Genomic DNA, 19,801 nt, shown 5'->3' on the forward strand with positions numbered 1-19,801 from the left:
TCTTTGGGACCCTCCACTTATGTGATTTAGGGAAACTAACTTACTCAAATTGAGCCACTTAGTGAATTATCAAATGAAATGATGAGTAATAAGTCTTGACATAGAGAAGACACTTAATAAATTATTATAATTACAACTTTTTACCATCTTCTCTTATTCTAGACTTGGGAATTGGTCACCCAGTGTCTACTTGCTCTGACCCAATACAGATGCCACATTATTGCCAGTGAGGTTTTTTAAAGATGAGAATAGGGCAAGGACTTAGCTGATTTCTTTCTGGGATGAATAAATAAATGAGTGAAATTAATAAGATTTACATGTTAGAAATAAAATATTTAAATAACTTTAAAAGAAAAATGAATGGATAAATTTTCCTACATTTCCAATTTCCATTTGCCTGCTTAATTTTTAAAAAATTCAATCCATGGGTCTATTTTTAAGTGACTAGAGCACAGAGTATATATATTTAAAATAGGCCTTTTACATATGATTTAAAAGTGCTTTTTAAATTATGTTATTATTATGATTATTATTAAAATGAGCTGAGTATAACAGACTAAAATGTCTTTTAGTTGTTAAGCAGGAAGACCTATTATCCAAAAAAAATGTTTCTATTTTGATTATAAATTATTATTCCTGGGTAGACTCTTCATTTTTAGATTGAAGAATTTACTCGTACTGCATTTATATTTTACCAAGACAATTCTTTTTCAATATTGTTTTAATTGATGCTGACATATTCACCAAGTATAGAATATAAAACCATCTGGTTTATTAGAATCCATAAGGAAAATGAATCTCTGTTTAGAACACACGCATGAAAAAAAATACACACACACACACACACACACACACACATATATATATGATACTACAATCTGTATTTGTATTTTTAAAACACATGTGGATGATTTTATATACCTAGTGAACAATAATATGCTGGGTTTTATCAAAGCAGTTAAGCAAACATTGAAAATGCACTTAACCTGAAAGTATTTGTTTCTGCGCTTATTCATTCCAGCTTTTGAATGACTATAGGCCTCACTTTCTCCATGAGCTTCCCCTTCCATGGTAACCTTCACACATCTCCTTCCTCTTTAAATGTCTACAGCACTTATCATTCAAACCAAGTAATTTAATATTCAATAACTTAGTTTTGTACTATTTGCTGCTCTTCCAAGTAGCTTAGTCTTGTCTCTTTAAATAGATCGCATGGACTTTCCCAGCAAGAATGATGTTTTTTTTTAATCTTTTTTTTTTTTTTAAGAGAGAGGGAGAATTTCAATATTTATTTTTCAGTTTTCGGCGGACACAACATCTTTGTTGGTATGTGGTGCTGAGGATCGAACCCGGGCCGCACGCATGCCAGGCGAACGGGCTACTGCTTGAGCCACATTCCCCAGCCCCAAGAATGATGGTTTATATTAATTTTGTTATTCTCTCTGGCCTTTAAATCTTATCCCAACTTATGTTTAGTTGTGTATTTTCAACCTGTGAGTCACGAGACAAGGAATTGGAGAGAGTGGTGGGGGTATTGGAGAAATACCCTAGTGTTACACTAAAGCCTAAGAGTCCATGTAACATTGTGTATGTACACGTGTGTGGATGTATGTATGTATGCTTAAACAAATTAGAAAGAGTCCTTCAAATGAGATAAGGACTTTTCACTTGTAGCATGCCCGTGATAATGTTCTAACACTTATAAAAAGAATTTGTAAAAATAGTATGTGTGTTGTAGCTCCATTTTGGCAAAATATCTCTGGACTATTTATTTATTGTCCTATTGAATTCATTGTTGTTATTTCTAAAACAAGGATAATAATCATCATATAGTCTGTTAATGAGTTATTAAATGTAATGATGCATAATAAGCCTTGACATAGCTTTGGTTAGTAGTTATAGAATCCTGGCAATCTCGTGGGGAGCCTGGGAAATGGTGACCTAGGGTCACCTACTGCAAATGATTGCAGCTCCAAAGAGAAGTCCTGTTACCAAAAACAAGGCCCAAGGAACAAGTTCCTACCTTGTGGATGGGGAGGGCAGGTGAGACAAGCAGGAATTGCTAGTATTATTTTTTCACTTATGCGTTTGGCCTTGATATGCTTATGTAGCCTTTTCTTAGATTTGGGCTGAATTTGGGAAGCTCCTGGTAAATAGTATAGTGGGATACTTCTATGATCAATATCGTAGCCATTTTATAAATAACAACAACAAAATCCTGACTTTGCAAATCATCTTAACTCTAATTTGCTACATGCTTCCAAACTAGTTGAGAGCTCTGGAAACAGGAAATAGATCTTTCTGAAACCTTGTCATAATGGTATCACTCAGAAACTTATGATTACTGCTTTTTCTCTATTTTCAATTCTATATAGCTTAAATTCCAACTGATTTTGGAAAGCTTTCCATAATTTGGCCTTATCAAGTCTTATTCACTAATGCTTCTCAACTTTGTGGCTCCTGGGTTACCCTTAGGAGTCCACTGGGTAACAGTTTATGAGCAGAACTGGAAGAAAGTATTTGTCAGATGGTGGTGTAAAACCCCCTCTGCACTGCAGCAGGGTATGGACAGGCTAAGGCTAACTGTCATCTAGGGGCAGTCCTTCACAGGCCAGAATTTTTTGATGATCAGCTGAAGTAAGGCAATTGAATTCTGCATGTGCACCAAAGAATTTTGGCTGGTATGTTTGCTGTCTACTGATGCATAACAAATTACCTCAAAACCCAGTGGCTGAAAACAGTAATAACAATTTATTGTCTTCAGTTTCTGTGGTTCAGGAATTAAGGAGCAGCTTAGCTAACTGGGCTCTTGTGGTCCAGTGTCTTATGAGGTTGCAGTTTGGATTGCAACTATAGTTAGCTAAAGGTTTCAATGAGGATGCAGAATCTGTTTTCCAAGACCACTACATGCTCACATCGCTTGCAGGTTGATTCTAGCAGCTTGTAAGTCTTAATTGTTGCCTGCATAGGTCTTCCCACAGGCTGTGTAATGTCTACAGAACATGTCAAAAATGGGAGGTGGGGGAGAGAGATCTTTTTTTAATGATTTTATTTTTATTTTTTTTAATGTGGTGCTGAGAATCAAACCCAGTGTCTCATATGTGCTAGGCAAGAGCTGTACCACTGAGCCCAATCCTCTACCGAGAGAGACTGTTCTTTTTGTAACAAAGCTTCAAAACTCATATCACATCACTTTTTCCACATTCTGTTCATTAGAAACCAGTCTCTAAGTCCAGTGCACATTTACGGTAGGAAGAATTAGACTTCATTGTTTGAAGAAGGGGCTGGGAAACAAATCTTAAAATTCATGGACATATTTTCAAATCACTCCAGATGGGTATTCAGTATGCTTATCTTTTACCAGTACCATCAACATGACACCTGGGCATGAAATGATAAACAAATGGTTTATCTTAAATCTGTGACTAGTAAATGTATTTTAATCAGAAAAAAATACATTATTCATCTTCACTTTAGGACTATATTATTATCCTCTAAATTCTGAACTATCGCTTCAGAAAATTTGTAAAAAAAAATTATCCAGATCAAACCCCTTTTGATGGTAGAGTCAAGCAAGATGCATATGTAAAAACAACACCTAAAAATACCACTTACTGTATGTAAGGATGCTGAGGCTGTGGGTTTTCCTGGTAGTGGTAATGATTCACCAGGACTCATCCCTCATGACAATCAGTGACTGCAGGGTGTAGTTCTTAACCAATAAACAACATAATGGATTTTTCCATTGGATTTTAGAGCTGCCTAAATAGACTTAATTATTATTATATACTCAGTTTCAAATGATTTATCAAGACACAGAAGATTCTCAAGAAATGCTTGTGGAATAAAAGTGAATTAAGCTGTTGTACATGTTGAATTAATATTCTATGATTGTAACTTGACCACCAGCCAGCAGAACAAACTTACCCACAATTGAACAATCTCTGCTGAAGTCCTATAGGTTCACTCTATGTCTTATTCTGATGCAATCTCCTTTTCCTTGAATGTTTCATTTTTTTTTTGCATGTTCTGAAAAATTAGATTTTTAATACCTTATATCAAATATTGACAAAATGATAGTTCAAATTTAACTTCTATTGGAGGTTTATTTTTTTAAAAGCATATATCACTTCCTGTAGAGTTATGAAGTTTCCTATTTTTCTTCATGTGTTTTCTTTTACCTAGTTCTCCAAATTCCTTTCTTAGGAAATGTTTTTTTCCCATTAGGGCTGTGATCCCTAAGTAGGAAGATATATTAACATTGTATCTTTGATTTTGCTGATTATTCTCTAGATCTATGTGTTTTCATTTCCACTTAGCAGAAAGAAACTACTGCCTGAGTAAGCAACAAATAAATTAGGAGAAAAAGTTTGTCTTTTGATATAAGGATGTCTATATCTATATACAACAAACAAACAGGGCATTTTTAAAGGAGGAACTATTTTATAGTGGTGGAATTCTATTTAATAATAGTGAATATTTATTAGGCACTTTTTTATGTGCTAGGCACTAAGTGCTATTGCAAAGATGATCATTTAATCCTCTCAGTAGCCCTATGAGACACTTACTTTCATTATCTTCATATTACAGATGAGAAAATTGACATGATAGATAACATTACACATGTCCCTTACTAGGACAAGATGAAGCTATAATTTCAGTGCACCTCTTCACTCCAGATTCTGTGATTTTGGTCTCTATAGTTTCTCCTTAGGAGTATCTCATATGTACCATTATATTAAGTGCTTAATGTACATTATCTCAATTCTTTAATTCTAGCAAACTTCTATTATTTAGGTGCTGTTACTACAATTTGAGAAATACTGTTAGAGAGGCTCAATAAGTTGAAGCAACCATGTCAGTACCATGTAATTAAATGCAGACCAGAAGAAGTGCCCCATATCAGAGGGTTTCGGCATAGCAGCAACTGGGGATGAGACTTTTTTTTTTATGATTCTGTGGGCTTCATCTTTGCAAAGAGGAAGTGTGTAGTCTTCTGAGTTTTTGGAAGATCTTCCTATGTCATGATGGCAACTTACTACATTCAGTCCATCGATTTCCCTGCTAATGGCCACAGGAAGCAGGAAGTGTGTGAAATCAGACTATTGCCACCACATCTAGGTGTGGATGAATGACTTGAGCCCTGTGAATCATGAACCATTGGTACCACTGGATCATACAAAACATTATTGGAAGTAGGAAGAATAAGAGACGTAATGCTGGCTTTCTCTCTACAAATACTGTGTGTAAAGGACACCCACCACTATGGAATAGTTTTCAAAACTTAAGCTAAATTCAGTGAATTTACATCTTACTGAGAGCTTAAATTATATAGTGAATACGTAATTGGAAATTAAGTGTAATTGAAATTTCCCTTGCTTAGCCCTTAAACCCATTTGGGGAAGGATCACCTTGGCTTCAGCTGAGCACCACAGGAAGTGATATATTTGCATTCAGAGCCTGCATAGTGTGAAAACCCAAGAGTCACACTCAATGCAACTAGATACTATTAATAGAATACAAAAGGCATTTAAACACTGATTCCTACTGAGGGAGCAGATGATTCAGGTCTCCATCTCTTTCTTTCTTTCTTTTTTTTTCTTTTTGAGTAAATGCTTATTCTTCCTCTCTTTCCCTTTCCCTCTGATTGCTTTTTGCAGTAATTAAATATTATATTGAATCATTTTGACACTCCACTGTGCTTTCCAGGATTAAAATTTAACAAAATATATTATATGACTTTCTTGACACATTCCAACATCAGTAACTAAAGAGATTATTAGTACAGGACATGATAAAGATTTTTATTGTAATTTATGCAGAATCAACACTTTTTTTGAAAACGTTGTATGTCTGAAGTATTTAATGAATCATTTAAATTTGATTCATCAACAGTTTTTTTTTTTTTTTAAGACTTCTGAACCTTGCAGCTCTTTTTAGAGTGGAAGTGAAGGGGGAGGGTATAAAACTAAGTGAGACACGGTTACTTAAAAGTATGAGTTTCAGCTGGGCACAGTGGCACATGCCTGTAATCCTAGAGGCTCAGGAGCCTGAAGCAGGAGGATCTCAAGTTCAAAGACAGCCTCAGCAAAAGCAAGGTGCTAAGCAACTCAGTGAGACCCTGTCTCTAAATAAAATACAAAATAGGGCTGAGGATGTGGCTCTGTGGTCCAGTGCCCTTGAGTTCAATCCCGGGTACCCTGCCCCAGCAAAAAAAAATATATATATATATATATGAGTTTAAAATTTAAAATATGAGTCATTTAAATTTGACCATCCGAGGCTCACAATTGGATATTCTCCAAATCATGTCTGAATATCTGATTCCATGGTTTATTAATAAGTGGATAGCCCAGATCATAGTATGAGAGAAATTATGTGTGAATCGAGGTAGACATTTTTTCTTTTCTCTTTCAGTAGTTCCACTAGTGTCTTTCTTCCAGCCCCCTTTTCCAGTTGTAGGGCACTTTATTAGCAAACTTGGATTTGTTTTCCAACCAAGAATTACATATAAAATACAAATACCTTTGAGTTTGAGGATCTACACCCTGGAAATTGACCAGTACTTAATTCTGGAGTTTACAGGCAAGGCTATATTAGGATTTTATTTGAAGTTGAAAAAATGATCCAACAAAACTTTGCGGGAAGATATTTTTAAGCCTACAACTGAAACCAATGCCTGAATTTTCACAATGATTCTTGGACTTTGGGGGTACATTAGCCTCTATTGGACTACTTTGATGGTTTGCCATTTGATGTATATCATAAAATGTGACATCCATTAAAATAGATTATCAGCTTAGCATACTTTTCTGGCTGTATAGTATTTTTACTGTATTTTAAGTGTCTGGCTATGATAATTGACATGATAAAATGAAATTTTAGGATTTCTGACATAAAGAAAAGGTAAATGTTTTATTAAATCAATGATAAGAACATATTAATCACTTCTTAACACTATAACTAAGACCTTCTAACCTGCTGTCAAAGCTTGGAGTAGAGAAATATTGTGGTGTGAATGCCTCACCAATCCTCTCTCCTCACCTGGGGGCACATTTCTTTAGTTGGAAGTAAGCACTTTCAACAGATCACAAACTAATCTTAGCCATTAGTGCTCTTTATAGAGGAGATTGTGTGGTCACTCCTGTGAACTGTTATGCTCCTCAGATGATGAGTTAATTCATCTATAACAACGTTAGTACATCAAGGTTGGTAGTTTATCTAAGGATCAAATTACTGTAATTTTGTATGCCATCTGATTTAATGTCCACTTAGTTTAGCAGTTAGACAGCCATAGGCAGGCGCAACACATGAATCCAATATGGAAAATGGAGAAAAGGCAAATTCTTGAAGGTTTAATTCAGGCATCCTTAGATGGAGATCACCTTGCTCCTTTTCTTTCTCCTAGGGAAATATATATCTAGATAGTGCCAAATCTTATTAAGAAAAACCTAAATAATATAGAACATTGCATATAAATATGTTCATGGTGAAATCTGTGTTTCAGAAAGACTTTTAATGGAAGAGGTTAGGAAGGAGTGGGTTGATTATGAAATGAGATTGTACACATTCCTCTGGAAGGTCCTTCTACTATATACTCAAATACAATTATAGCAGTTTACAGGCAAAGGATCAATTGGCCAGATTTTACTGGTAACCTACTTTCTTTGTGAACTTGATAGACCTTCCAAATGTTTTTCTGGTTGAATGAAAAAATTAAAGCTTGATTTTTGTCTTTACTTACTTTTGACTGTTTTATAGTACCTTTGTGTGTGTGTGTGTGTGTGTGTGTACCAGGGATTGATCCCCAGGAGTGCCTAACCACTGAAGCCACTCCACAGCCCTTTTTTTTTTTTTTGGACAGGGTCTTGCTAAATTACTTAGGGCCTTGCTAAGTTGCTGAGGTTGGTTTTCAACTTGAAATCCTACTACCTCAGCTCTGAGTCATTGGGATTACAGGCATGTGCCCCCTGCCTGGCTAGTAGTGACATTTTTGATCAATAGTCACAGTCAGTCAGTTGATAGAAAAATATATATGGAGAACATGTATGCTCTACTGAAACAGATATGAAGGCATTTAAAGCTTTATTTCCAAATTTGTTTACCTTAAATGTTCCAGTGGAAGGAGATAGAGATGATGCTCAGTTAAAAAAGCCGAATAGGTATTTTACTCAGGACTCAGACTTTCAGCCTTAAATTAAAACATTTACCACTCTGATGCTCATGTGAATCTCCAAGAGGAGGCTATCTTTACCTCAGTTGACCCAGGAACACATTTTTTTTTCAAGAGAACACCTGTTTATAATTCAAAAATTAGAAAAAGCTGGTGTGGAGGATATTTCTTTCTTTCTTTGGTACTGGGGATCGAACCCAGGAGCACTTAATCACTGAGCCACATCCCCAGCCCTTTTTTGTATTTTGTTCAGAGACAGAGTCTTGCTGTCTTGCTTGGTGCTTTGCTAAGTTGCTGAGGCTGGCCTTGAACTTGTGATCTTCCTGCCTCAGCCTCCTGAACTGCTGGGATTGTAGGCATGTACCACTGTTCCCAGTTTGGAGGATGTTTCTTGCCATCAAATAATTTATAGGTAGATTGGTTGATAGCAGAGATATCCCCAATGACCCAAAATATGATGACAGATTAGTGAATGGTTTTAAATATGAAGTAGTGTATGATTTCAGAACAGAGAGCTTCATAAATACAACAAGTAATTCACCTCCTCTATCTACTGCTTCTGCTCTTGGATGATGCGAATGTTGGAAGTGAGAGAAGTGCAGGCCCTGCACAAACCATATTGAGAAGACCCAGGGTATGGACTGTCTGTTCGGTAGCTAACCAGAGCTGATGATTTATGTAGAGGGAATGAGCCAAAAAAGGGCCTGGAAAGATTAATTTGACATCAAATTACAGAAGAGACTACATCTTGGATTAGAGGCTTTATTTTCTAGCAAATAGGGAACTGTCAGAACTTTGGCTAGTGTGGCTTTTCCTTGATTTTGCTTTTTATCTTCTGTTCTTATGTAAAACAAAACATTGTTGCAAACTTATTACTTCAGGAAGACTGATTTCTAGTGTAAAAATGGCATAAAAATTCAGGCCTAAAGTGACAAGAGACTCCACTGTGCCCATCTGAAGATGAGAGTGTTTTGGAAGCAGTTTAATGGATTGCCATGACTACTTGCTGGGGACAAGGGCAGGGCAGGAGTCCTAACTGTGGTCCAGCATGTGAGCCTACCTAAAGGGCAGAAACAGAATATGGGGTTAGGAGTGGTGGGAGTATGCCAATATAGTACTTCTCCAGAGAAGCAGCAGTGGAAGGAAGTCCTGTTTCTAAATTTCTAAAACAGAATTATCAATGCATCAATCAATTCCCACAGGGGAACAATGTCAAGTAGCCAATTTTCCTTGAATATTAAATATAGTAACTTCCCATACATTTAGCCATAATGACTCTTACAAGGAAGTTCAAAAGTCGTTTAGTTTATGAAAAGATGCTACTGAAGATATTGGTGGGAATAAAACTAGAATCCAACCTTAAGAATCTTACAATGCCTCTCCTTAAGACCAGACCACTACAGATACACCTAAAGTAGAACTGGCTATAAACCAGGAAAGAAGAGCAGATGATTTGGAGTCAAGGAGGAAAAGATCAAACCTGGGTAGTAAGAATCTGTGAGCATAAAGAAAAAAGGTGGCTTTGAAGGATAGAGAGTTCATCTGAGATAAGGCAAAATGAATTATAAACCGAACAACACTAATGTTAACAATTATATTAGTAGTATCAATAATAATAGCTATTTTCTATTAACCACATGCCATGTTCTATGCATGTGTTAAAGTTATTTACATAAATGCTTCATTTAGTTCTAAAAAAAAAAAAAAAAAAAAAACAGAATGAGTTTACACTTAATGGTTAGGCAATTCCAGCCTACTATAGAATCTTGAGCAGGGCAGTGAGTAGCAGCTGATAGTTAGGAAGAATAACAGTCTGGAGTATAAACTGGTGGGAGGGTGATGGTGGTTTGAAGATCTGTTAGCAGACAATTGCCTTCATTCAGATTGGAGGTACCAACATCCAAGCCTGGCATTCGAAGGAATGAAAAGGAAAACCAAGAAAGCCTGATGCTTTTTTCTTCCCAACAAAAGTACATCAAGTATTAATTTATGGCAGGCATTGTGGCATACTCTGGACAATTGGGTCAGAGAAGATAAACCCAGTTCCCGCTCTCTCAGCACCTAAAGTTTACCAGAAGACATTGTAAAGGATGAATTTCTTGACCTTGGTAACAATGTTGACCTAGAATATGTGTGTGTGTATGCATGTATGTGTCCTTCTAATATTTAGGGCTCTGGGATCTCAGTGGCATTCTACCTCTGCCTCACAACACCCCCTGGTGCTGATTGGCAGAGAGCACAATGGGTGGGACAGAACAAGCTCAGCAGCAAACCAGACAGACAGACATCTTCTAGGGTAGCACAGCTTGACAGAAAAAAACATTTTTTCTTAAAATTCTTTTCTTCCAAGGTCAGGGTAAGGATTAGCGCAACTGACACTGGAATAGAAGAAAGAGGACAAAAAAAAAAAATACTCATACTTTGCCATTTCTTGCAGTGTAGGCAGACTCTTCTCCTCTTTGAGCATGGGTGTAAGTTTACTCTAACCCCTTACACAAACACAAATACTGTGAAACTTACAGTATTTTGACCTGTTCCCATGAACTCAGAGCAGTTCACACTCACATTACCCAATTTATTTTCCCAACACTCACATTATGCTGATATTATGAAACTTTCATGGAAGCCTACTCAAAGGTTAAGTGACTTACCCAAAGGTACCCAGCTAGGAGTGGAGACAGGAGGAGGAGCAGGCCTTCCTACTCACTCTTTCGACAATATTAGGAGTCTAAACACATTCTTAAGTGGTGCTTCCAAAGCCCCGGGGAAGAAGCCAACCCCAGAGTTACTGCTTACTGTGCTAAATGCTGTCCTGAAAGATTGAATTAATTAAAATTATTTAAAATAATGAAAAAAATCAAGCCCTTACAGAGTTGGGGTTAATTCCAAAAACATTTACTGCCTTAGTTCTGATGTCTTTACATCAGAAGAATGAAAAGATTTGGCTTTTGAGACCAATGATAATTGTAATTCTAGTTATTGTCTATAAAATATTAAAAATATAAATATATAAATATATAACAGCAAAATGCCCTCAGTGATAGGGCTGGGCCTTTAGTGATAGGGCTAAGTGGTAGAGCACTTGCCTAGCATGTGTGAGGCACTGGGTTCGATCCACAACACCACATAAAAAATAAGGAAATAAAATAAAGGCATTATACAAAAATTTTTTTATAAAATGTCCTCAGCATGTGAAAATGCCTGTGTCTAAACAATGAGATTGAAGTGTTTTTCTTTGCAAATATTTATTTTCAGTTTTCGTGAATATTTATTTGCTCATCATTTTTTTTTCTTGAAAATATCGTTCAATGCATACACATCAGAGCATTAAACGCCTTTACTTTGAGGGCCAAGGAAAAGAAAAATAATGGTATTTTATCTTGTTCTCTCTATCCAAATTTTACTATGTTTTATTAAAGTGTTCACTCTATCATAGTGCATTCATTTAAACTTGGTATAAATTTTTTGTTGTTGTGCTTTAAGCACTCAGCGTAATAGCTTAGGACTGAAATACATCAAAATAGCCCAACAAAAAATATTTTAAATATGGCAGTCTTAGTTGGAGTTTAGGAAATAAATCTTTGAGTATAATAATTTATTCACTTGAGCTGTTGTTTCAGCAAAGTATTTCATCTTAGTTCCCAAAGAGCTACTAGTCATTGCTAAATATATTTAAAAATCGAAGCAAAAAAAAAAATTTGCTTTCATCCTGGTCAAATATACTATAAAAAACTCAATTGTTAATTCTTTAGCATTTTTTTTTTTTAAAAAAAGGATCAGATAGGTGGCTATACCCGTATGGTTAATTAATAAGAAGGGAAGTAGGTAATGTTTCACTGGGGAAACGTGTCACCATGTCTATTGTGAGGGATCCCACACTGGAGGGACAATAACGGGGTGCTAATTCTGAACGCACACAGTGCTGTCCTACAAAGACATCAAGATTTGTAGGAAATCAACCCTCCAGCAGTCCTGGCAAGCCAGACTGACCCCAGCAAATGAAAATAATCAAAAGTAATTAGAAGCGTGCTGGACTACTCCTTAGAGAGCCGAGCAGGAGAGCAAACATGCCTGAATCCTCCAGCCACTGCAAAGGCCCATGTCTGAGCTGTTAGGTGCCCTGACCTTGTCCACATAAAGATGTGATTTATGAAGTGCAGGGCACAGCAGCAGGGCTTCTGTCTTCTCCTGGAGAACCAAATTACTGAGGTGGAGATTAACATGCTTTCAGTCGGGCCCATTTCCAGACCAAGGGAAATTTTTTATTTACATTTTTTTTACCTTTAATTTCCTCTTTTTTAACAGCCCCCTCCCTTTAAAAGAGGATAAGGGGAGGAAGAAAGGCAGAGTCCATCAAGAGAGTGACCAGACATCTCTCTCCAGAGCAGTGATGATGTGTGCTGGGGCTATAGACACTCAGAGATTTTTGTTTATAAACTCATATTGTGCTGGAGAGTTTTGGTGGGCCTGCCTTCCCAGCATCACAGAATTCACCTTCAAGTTTAAAGCCAAGTTTCTGAGCTACTTCCCTGATTAAGGAATATAAATAATTAAAATTAAACCAAATATTACTTATGATACCATAATTTTCCCATCAAACTTTCCTTCCTAACTGTTATGTTCTAAATCTTCTAAAAAGATTTAGAAGAAGAGCTGTGGGTGGTAAGAGAATTCGGAGGAGTAGGAGGGAAGATAAATTGGGAGAAATTGTTACATATGAATCAGTGAGAAGTGTCTTGAGTCCTAAAGACGTACTTCTCATTTTTGTCTCAGTTAGGGTAGGAAAGGTTTTACAAAATTCTATCCTGACATGAAAAAGGAAGCATTGATTTTCTTTTTAAACACACATCAATATCTATACAAGAAGCTAATTTAATTAGCAAGCAGTTATTGTTCAGCCAAATGTCAATTTCTCAGATTATTTCATGCTTCTTGACATGAACTGTATGAAACAGGATTTAACGGGATGTCTATGAATGAAACCACACTTGAGAAATGTAAAATTGCACTTGCATGTTCTTGAAAAGCAACAGAAAATAGTGTTACAAGGAAAATGTCAGGCTTGGAGTTCATTGTATGTTTAGCTACCTCAAGAAACCCAAAGCTGCAGAATTAAGGGAACTCTACTTAGGCTGAGGTTATAAAGTACCTTCCTCTATAAACTAAAAACATAATGTCAGGGTGAATGGGAACATACTTTATTAACTTTATGGTATTGAAAACTGCCAGCAAGTTGTCTTGTTTTTAAATATTGTCCTCTGCAGAGTGTTACAGTGCTGTTTGTCCACAGGAAGCCTATTAAAAGTGGACAGTGCAGTCATTTCATCTGGCTTTGGCTGGACTGCTTTTCTTTCCTTTAATGATGTGCTGGAATGTACCATGCCCATAGGGTCTCCATTAGCAGAACTTTTACTTCTGGGACGACCATGAAGTTTAAGGCTTAAAAGAGGCATCAGTTTACAGTCTTGTGGGAATCACTTGAATACTGGAGCACTAACTTCTTACTGCTTTAACTAATATATTGACTTATTTTAAATAAACAGTTACACAATGAAGGCAGAGCCAGTGGCCTTATTGGAAATCTTTGGGCATTTTAAAGATTCTGCAATCCACACAGCTGGGGGAGGAAGGAAGAGGCCTGAGGAGGGTTTATGCCCTTTTCAAACCAGGAAGAAAACACATTAACCTCTCCCACCCCAGCCCTGCCATCAGCCAAAGGGGGATCTTTACAACTCCCAGAAAATCTATCAGCTCACACTCAAACCTCATATTTTCCAATGCCTTTTTCCTGGTAAACAACAATTAACAGAGCAATGAAGAAAAAAAAAAAACTATTAATTCTTTCCAGAAAAATGTTTTAAAAATATGATTCTCTTTTGATACACTGCTGATGAACCACTTTATTTTCTCTTTTCCCCAAAGCTCTATGCATTTGTTATAGTTTGTTCTCTCATACCATCCTCTTAATATTTAGATCATCTGTCCTGATACATGTTTGCAAATTAAAGCTGGTTTGAGATTATAGTAGAACCATTATTTTTAATAGCCCATTTCAAGGGCAGTGCTCAACCCTGCAGAAATGCATGTTACTGATTACTGCCAAGCAGACAGCGTCTTGTGCAGATTAATTTGTAACTGGGAACTACTGTAAACAGATTTCACCAGAAATCCCAAGGAATAAAGGGAATTGGTAGTGGTATTTGGCTCCTTGTATTTATTTATTGTTTTAGAAACCTCCTGATGGAAAGCACGCTAACAGGGGAGAAAAGTTAAACCCCTGCAAAATCCTTGTCCTCTACCCTTGTCTCCTCTTGTTTCAATTCTGATGTGGGAAGGTGGGTCAGGTCTTCTTCTAAAGGGTTATTTAAAAGCAAGGGACTCCCTTTTTAAACAACAACAAAGCCCATTTAGCTAATTGTGGGATTTCAGAACCCATTCTTGAAACTTTAAGTTATGTCAAGGAAAAGGGGGGTGAATTCTGCATTTACACGAAATTATTGTTATATACCCAAAGGAGAAAGGGAGTAGGTTGGAAGAAGAGAGCGACTGAGATTTAGCGTTAACACCTCCTTTGCCCACATCCTTATGATGATTTCCTTTAGTCTCTATCACAATTTAGTCAGTGAACAAGACTTGATGACAATTATGATATCAATTAAATAATGATAATGAAAAGAATCCTCCAACTCTAGATTAATGTTGGGATGTTTCAGAGAAGAAGTGTTGACTCTTTGGCTGGATTTCGAGAAAAGAATTCCATATGTAGAAATAGCTTTAGCAAAGCCCGGCTTCTGCGGGCCCGGGCTGCAGCGTGCGGGCGTTGGGTGGTGAGGCTCTAGAGACGCGCGTGGCGGAGGATGAAACCCTTTGCAGGAGCCAGGAGGGCGGCGGCTGCTTCACCTGGAAGGCTGGGAGCCGCAAGCGCCGCTCTTTATTTCGGGACACAACGCCATCTACCGGCCTTCTGCAATACCTGCAAGTAACCAGACCTTGCAAGTCGCCCCGCCTCCCCCATCCCAAACCAATATAAGGGAAAAACTCAGAGGCCCTTTCCACGAAATCCTAATTTAGCCAGGACCTGCCACTGATTCCACACGACCTTTGTCTCTCCACCGACGTCCTCTCCTTTTGAAAGGCGACTGTGTAAAGGGCAAGAAGGTGGCAGCTGCAGGGCTGGGGCGGGGAGGGGGCGCAGGGAGGGTTGGGGCGCTGAGCTCTCAGACCCCCTGATCAGGCCGCACTGTCTGAAGCAATCGGTTCCCCAGATTACTTGTATTTAATACACAATGCATCATAAAACAAATCCCTCATCCTGACAGGAAGAAAATAGAACAGCTCATAGCTCGAGCCGGTCCAATTTATGGCTAAATTAAAAAAAAAAAAAAAAAAAAGGCTACTCCACAATGGGCAAGTTGAGGAAGGGCAGGAAATCAATGCAGCAAACCCGGGACTCTTAAAGGTTCTCAAGAGCCGAACTCTATGGGAATATCTCACCAGGTTTTAGGTTATTTACAAAGGATTTTTCCTGTCCTACCTACTACTGCTTCAAACAATGGCCATTATCTGAAATAACAGTTCAATGTCACAGATACCAGGCCACCGAAACGAATTAGTCATCACCTCTTGTCATTTTTCTCTCCCCCACATCCCTCTCTTTTGTTACTATTTTTATTTTTAAATCAGCATTTTGGTGGGGGGGGTGTATATATTTTCATGTTTACTTGCACTTGGAGAAAACAAAAAGTGGGTGGCACTTGTCCCCCTTTGCAGATAAAGTTAAAAGGCAGTGCATTCATTCTTCCAGCCTTCCTCGCTTATTCCACCTCTCCCTCCGCAAGTGCCCCCAGACTCGCTTACTTTGCTTAACTTTCCATTGTTGGTCTGGAAAGAAGTTGGATTTTGTCCATTTGCTTTTATGAATGGAGTTTTCTGATAAAAGCACTTATTTCCATCTAACTGGTAGGTTTAACTAAATTCTTTCAAGATTGGCAACAAGCATACATATAGACTCTTTTATTTTGTTATTAATTCCCCATATTCTTTCCTCCAATGTCGTTTCTGCATTGTGTTGATATAAGTTGACCAAATATACATTATAAAGTTATTAAACATAGCATAATACCGATCACTAAAAGCAGCATTTATGATGTTAAAAGTCTTACAAATAATCTGGGTTGTCAAATCCCGTAATTCTACTTAGGGGCGTTCATGGTGTTTTAATTAATGTATCAAAGAAAATGGCAAAACTCACCAGACAGTCGTCAATCTTCTTAAGCCCATAATACCCTATGTGGGCGGGTTATATGCAAATGTTTCACATTTTAAAATTTCTTCTAAGAGAAAGTATAAATTGAAAATGTAGCACGCCTTTCTGTTGATCTAACTGTAAGAGTCGAGGGGATACACTTGAAGGTAAATTTCAATTAAAATTTATCTTAAAAGATGCTTAGCAAAAATCTGGAAATGTAATGTCAACTTTTCATTCTTGAGGTTCCTGTTTTCCGAGAAATTCTGAACTAATTATGTTTAGTATGAACCAGCGTCTCTTTTACCCCAAGCCTTATTCTCACTCTCTCCAGCGCCCCCCAGCCCCCAAGCCCACCTTGGTGCGCACACCCTCACACCCCTGAAAATCACTTCTCCAGTCTACCCCATTTCTCCCCATCCCCCATCCGTTTCTCTCTCTCTCTCTCTCTCTCTCTCTCTCTCTCTCTCTCTCTCTCTCTCTCATACACACACACACACACACACACACACACACACACACACACACACACACTTATACTTGTGCTTTCAGGACACCGAAAGGGAGGATATTTCCCTGGGGAAAGAAATCCTGCCTGGCGAGATCTCCCCATTGGTTGTTTACTCGGAGAAATCTACATGTTTAAGGGGGATGGTGCATCCATAATCAGTCTGTCCCTATAGGACTTGGGTCTTGGCGACCTTTTTGTGACCTCTCCCGCCAGAGGAGGCTGCTGTCACTTTAAAAATTACTGAAAGAGGAGCCCGTCTGGCTTCCGATAGCTCCCTTTCTCCCTCGCCCCGGGTTCTTTCTGGATGGCCAAGCAGATCCTCTTTAAAGAGACAGTTCATGAAATAGAAACCCGGCGGCTAAGCTCGGAGTTGCGAAAGGGGACGATCCCGTGAGGGTCTAGGACCCGGGAAGGCTCTGCAGAGGATCTGAAAGGGGGCTAGAGCTCCCCTCGCCTCCCCAGGCCCCCCACCTTCGCAAACTCTCCTCCTCCTGCCTGTTTTCCCCCCTTGGAACAGGGAAGGAGAAGTGGAAGAAGTTTTAGTGGGTTTCAGATAACTTTCATTACACATCGGGCTGATAAGAGCAAGAGAAAGTGAGAAAAGAGGGAGGTGATGTGAACCAGAAGGAATAACTCCGAGCTCTTTTAGGAAGGCGGAAAAAAAAAAAAAAAAGCCAAAACACACCAAACCCGGGTCACTCAGACGAGAGAAGACTTCATTTTCATTTCTGGTCTTAAAACACACTTTTTGGCGGACAATAAATCTGAAACGCATGGTCCCGGCGAGCTGATCCTAGAGACGCACAAAGTTATCAGAGACCCATTTGGAAATCGAGACGCGCGAGGCATTTTTTTTTTTCCTCCCCAAACATCTCGCAATGTTGCTGGGAATCGTTTGAAAGGATTTTCGTACAGGAGCGTTGGGGGCTGCTGATTATTTTATTTTGTTTATTTTAATTCTTCTGTGATTGCCTTTTATTGCTGAGTTGAGGCCATAGAAATCTTGAAGGTAAGCGAACTCACTTAAAAACAGCAACAACAACAACAACAACAACAAAACTCTTGGCGATGTGCATAGTTTGTCACTTGGGACAGTTTCCTGCCGGGCACCCCTTCCCCGGGCGCCCCCCGCCCCAGCCCTCTTTTCCTCCTCGCCCTCAGTCTCGCGGAGCCCTCTGCTTATCTACGTTGCTAAGCCTGGCGATTTCCTTGTTCCTCCTGCGGAACCGTGCGGTCTGGACGCGTCTCGGGGTGGGTCGTCCGGCCTTCGGTGGGTCTCTGCCGGCTGCCGGCCTCTTTTCCTCGCGCTCTTCTCCTCCTTCCCTCCCTCCTCGGGTCTGTCGGTCGGTATCGGGGACGCAGAAGGAGGGGTTGCCAAAATCTGAATTCCTGGCACCGGCCACGCGACTTTGGAGCCGGTTTCGGCCGAGTTCCACCTTGCCAAGTAATAGCTTTGCTGTCCAACATCGTGTGCTGCTTTGCGAGAAAGTCACATTCGGACCCTTTGGCTAGATTGTGGGGATTTTTTCCCCCCTTTTGCAGTTGGGTTTTTTTTTTTTTTGAAAGGGCCTTTCTGTAAGGTTCACCTATGGGATATATATGTATATATGTTTGTATTTTAACGCGATCTTTTGGGATTGACAGCTTTTAAAAACACAGGAGTGTAGTAAGTAGATAAAATGACGGAAGATGTGTTGTTACTTGTTTTTTTTATTCGATTAAGCCATTTGGGAGACAAATGTACTTCTGCTAGCAAATCAAAAGTGAATAATTCCCCCCCACCCCTGGGGTGGGGTGGGGGACGTTTCTGGAGAAAGTTAAGTTTTTGTCTTGGGGCAAGAATATTGAGAGTAAGAAAGTTAATATGTTGGTGAAATCTTTGAATAATCATGTAACAGATCATGTAAAAAGACATTCTTTGGAAATGAATCTTTTTAAAAATTAACTTTGCTGTTGACAGTCACAATGGCAATAATGTTAACACGGAATAAAATTACACCTAGAATTTTTATGTGCAGTATATGCAATACTTAACTCCCTGCCCCCGCAAAAGGGAATGCTTGAGAGCTAAGGGGATAGATGCTTCTTGACTTTGAAATTAACAAGTTTTCCACGTCTTTCTGCAAATATGAAATGGAACTGGTGTTGCATTTCACTGGCTTCATCCTATTTCCTTTATTAAATATTTCTCTGGTGTGTCAGTAGACCTGCCTTTTTTTTTTACTAGTCAAGAAAACAAACAAACAACAAAAGACCAATCAGAAACCAAACCAAACAACCAATCTAACAAACAAAACAAAAACCCCAACTTTTTACTATTTTGCAATGTACATTGTATTGATATTTATGTGCCTTCTCAACATCTGGGAAGGGGAGAAATCTCAAGTTGCATTTGAGTTATGCAGTCTTCAGAGCTGAAGAAACATCTTAAAGTTTGTAATTTTATAAGTGCCAAATTGTATAAAATTTGTCCTTATCACTAGACAAGGGATTTAAGTGCAGAATTTTTGTTGTTGTTGTTGTTAGTGTGAAGAAGTGTCCTTGAAAAATTTGTGTGTGTGTGTGTGTGTGTGTGTATTTAGCAATTACTGCCTTTATCTCCTGGCTCTATTTTTCTTTTTTAAATTGTGGAACTACTTATTGCCCTTCAATTGCCCCATGGCCAAGGGCTTATTCATAGTGCCCCTTGACTACAGCCCTTTTGAGCACTGGGTTCTTCTTGAAGTTTATGGTGAGTTAATGACTTGAATCTGCAATTGGATGATTACCTGACTTCCATGCAAAATTGCTTTTGGTCTAGAGTTTAGTTGAAACTTTTATGTAGGTATAGATGCAGCAGAGTTCTGTAAGGGCTTATTTAATTCATTGATTT

General features: G+C 38.4%; 1 protein-coding gene across 20 annotated transcripts in view; it reads left to right on the top strand.

Moving 5' to 3' along the window:
* Mecom (MDS1 and EVI1 complex locus) overlaps positions 1–19,801 on the top strand; it is a 544,822-nt gene that overhangs the window by 464,652 nt on the left and 60,369 nt on the right. For 4 of the 20 annotated variants that reach the window (XM_048814342.1, XM_048814343.1, XM_015494287.2 and 1 more), the window contains exon 1: positions 18,085–18,199. The exons of 13 other annotated variants lie outside the window; for them this stretch is intronic. Coding sequence is in view for 1 of the 7 variants with exons in the window: in XM_048814340.1 (XP_048670297.1) it covers positions 19,658–19,660 (3 nt within the window). In the remaining 6 variants the exon portion in view is untranslated. Of the gene's footprint in view, positions 1–16,984; positions 17,939–18,084; positions 18,200–18,268; positions 19,661–19,801 lie in introns of those variants that run through there. 3 more of the 20 variants (XM_048814341.1, XM_048814337.1, XM_048814340.1) reach the window with 3 other exon arrangements.

The sequence above is a fragment of the Marmota marmota genome, unplaced genomic scaffold, assembly GCF_001458135.2.
Source record: "Marmota marmota marmota unplaced genomic scaffold, marMar, whole genome shotgun sequence".
In the NCBI taxonomy this organism is placed as follows: Eukaryota; Metazoa; Chordata; class Mammalia; order Rodentia; family Sciuridae; genus Marmota; species Marmota marmota.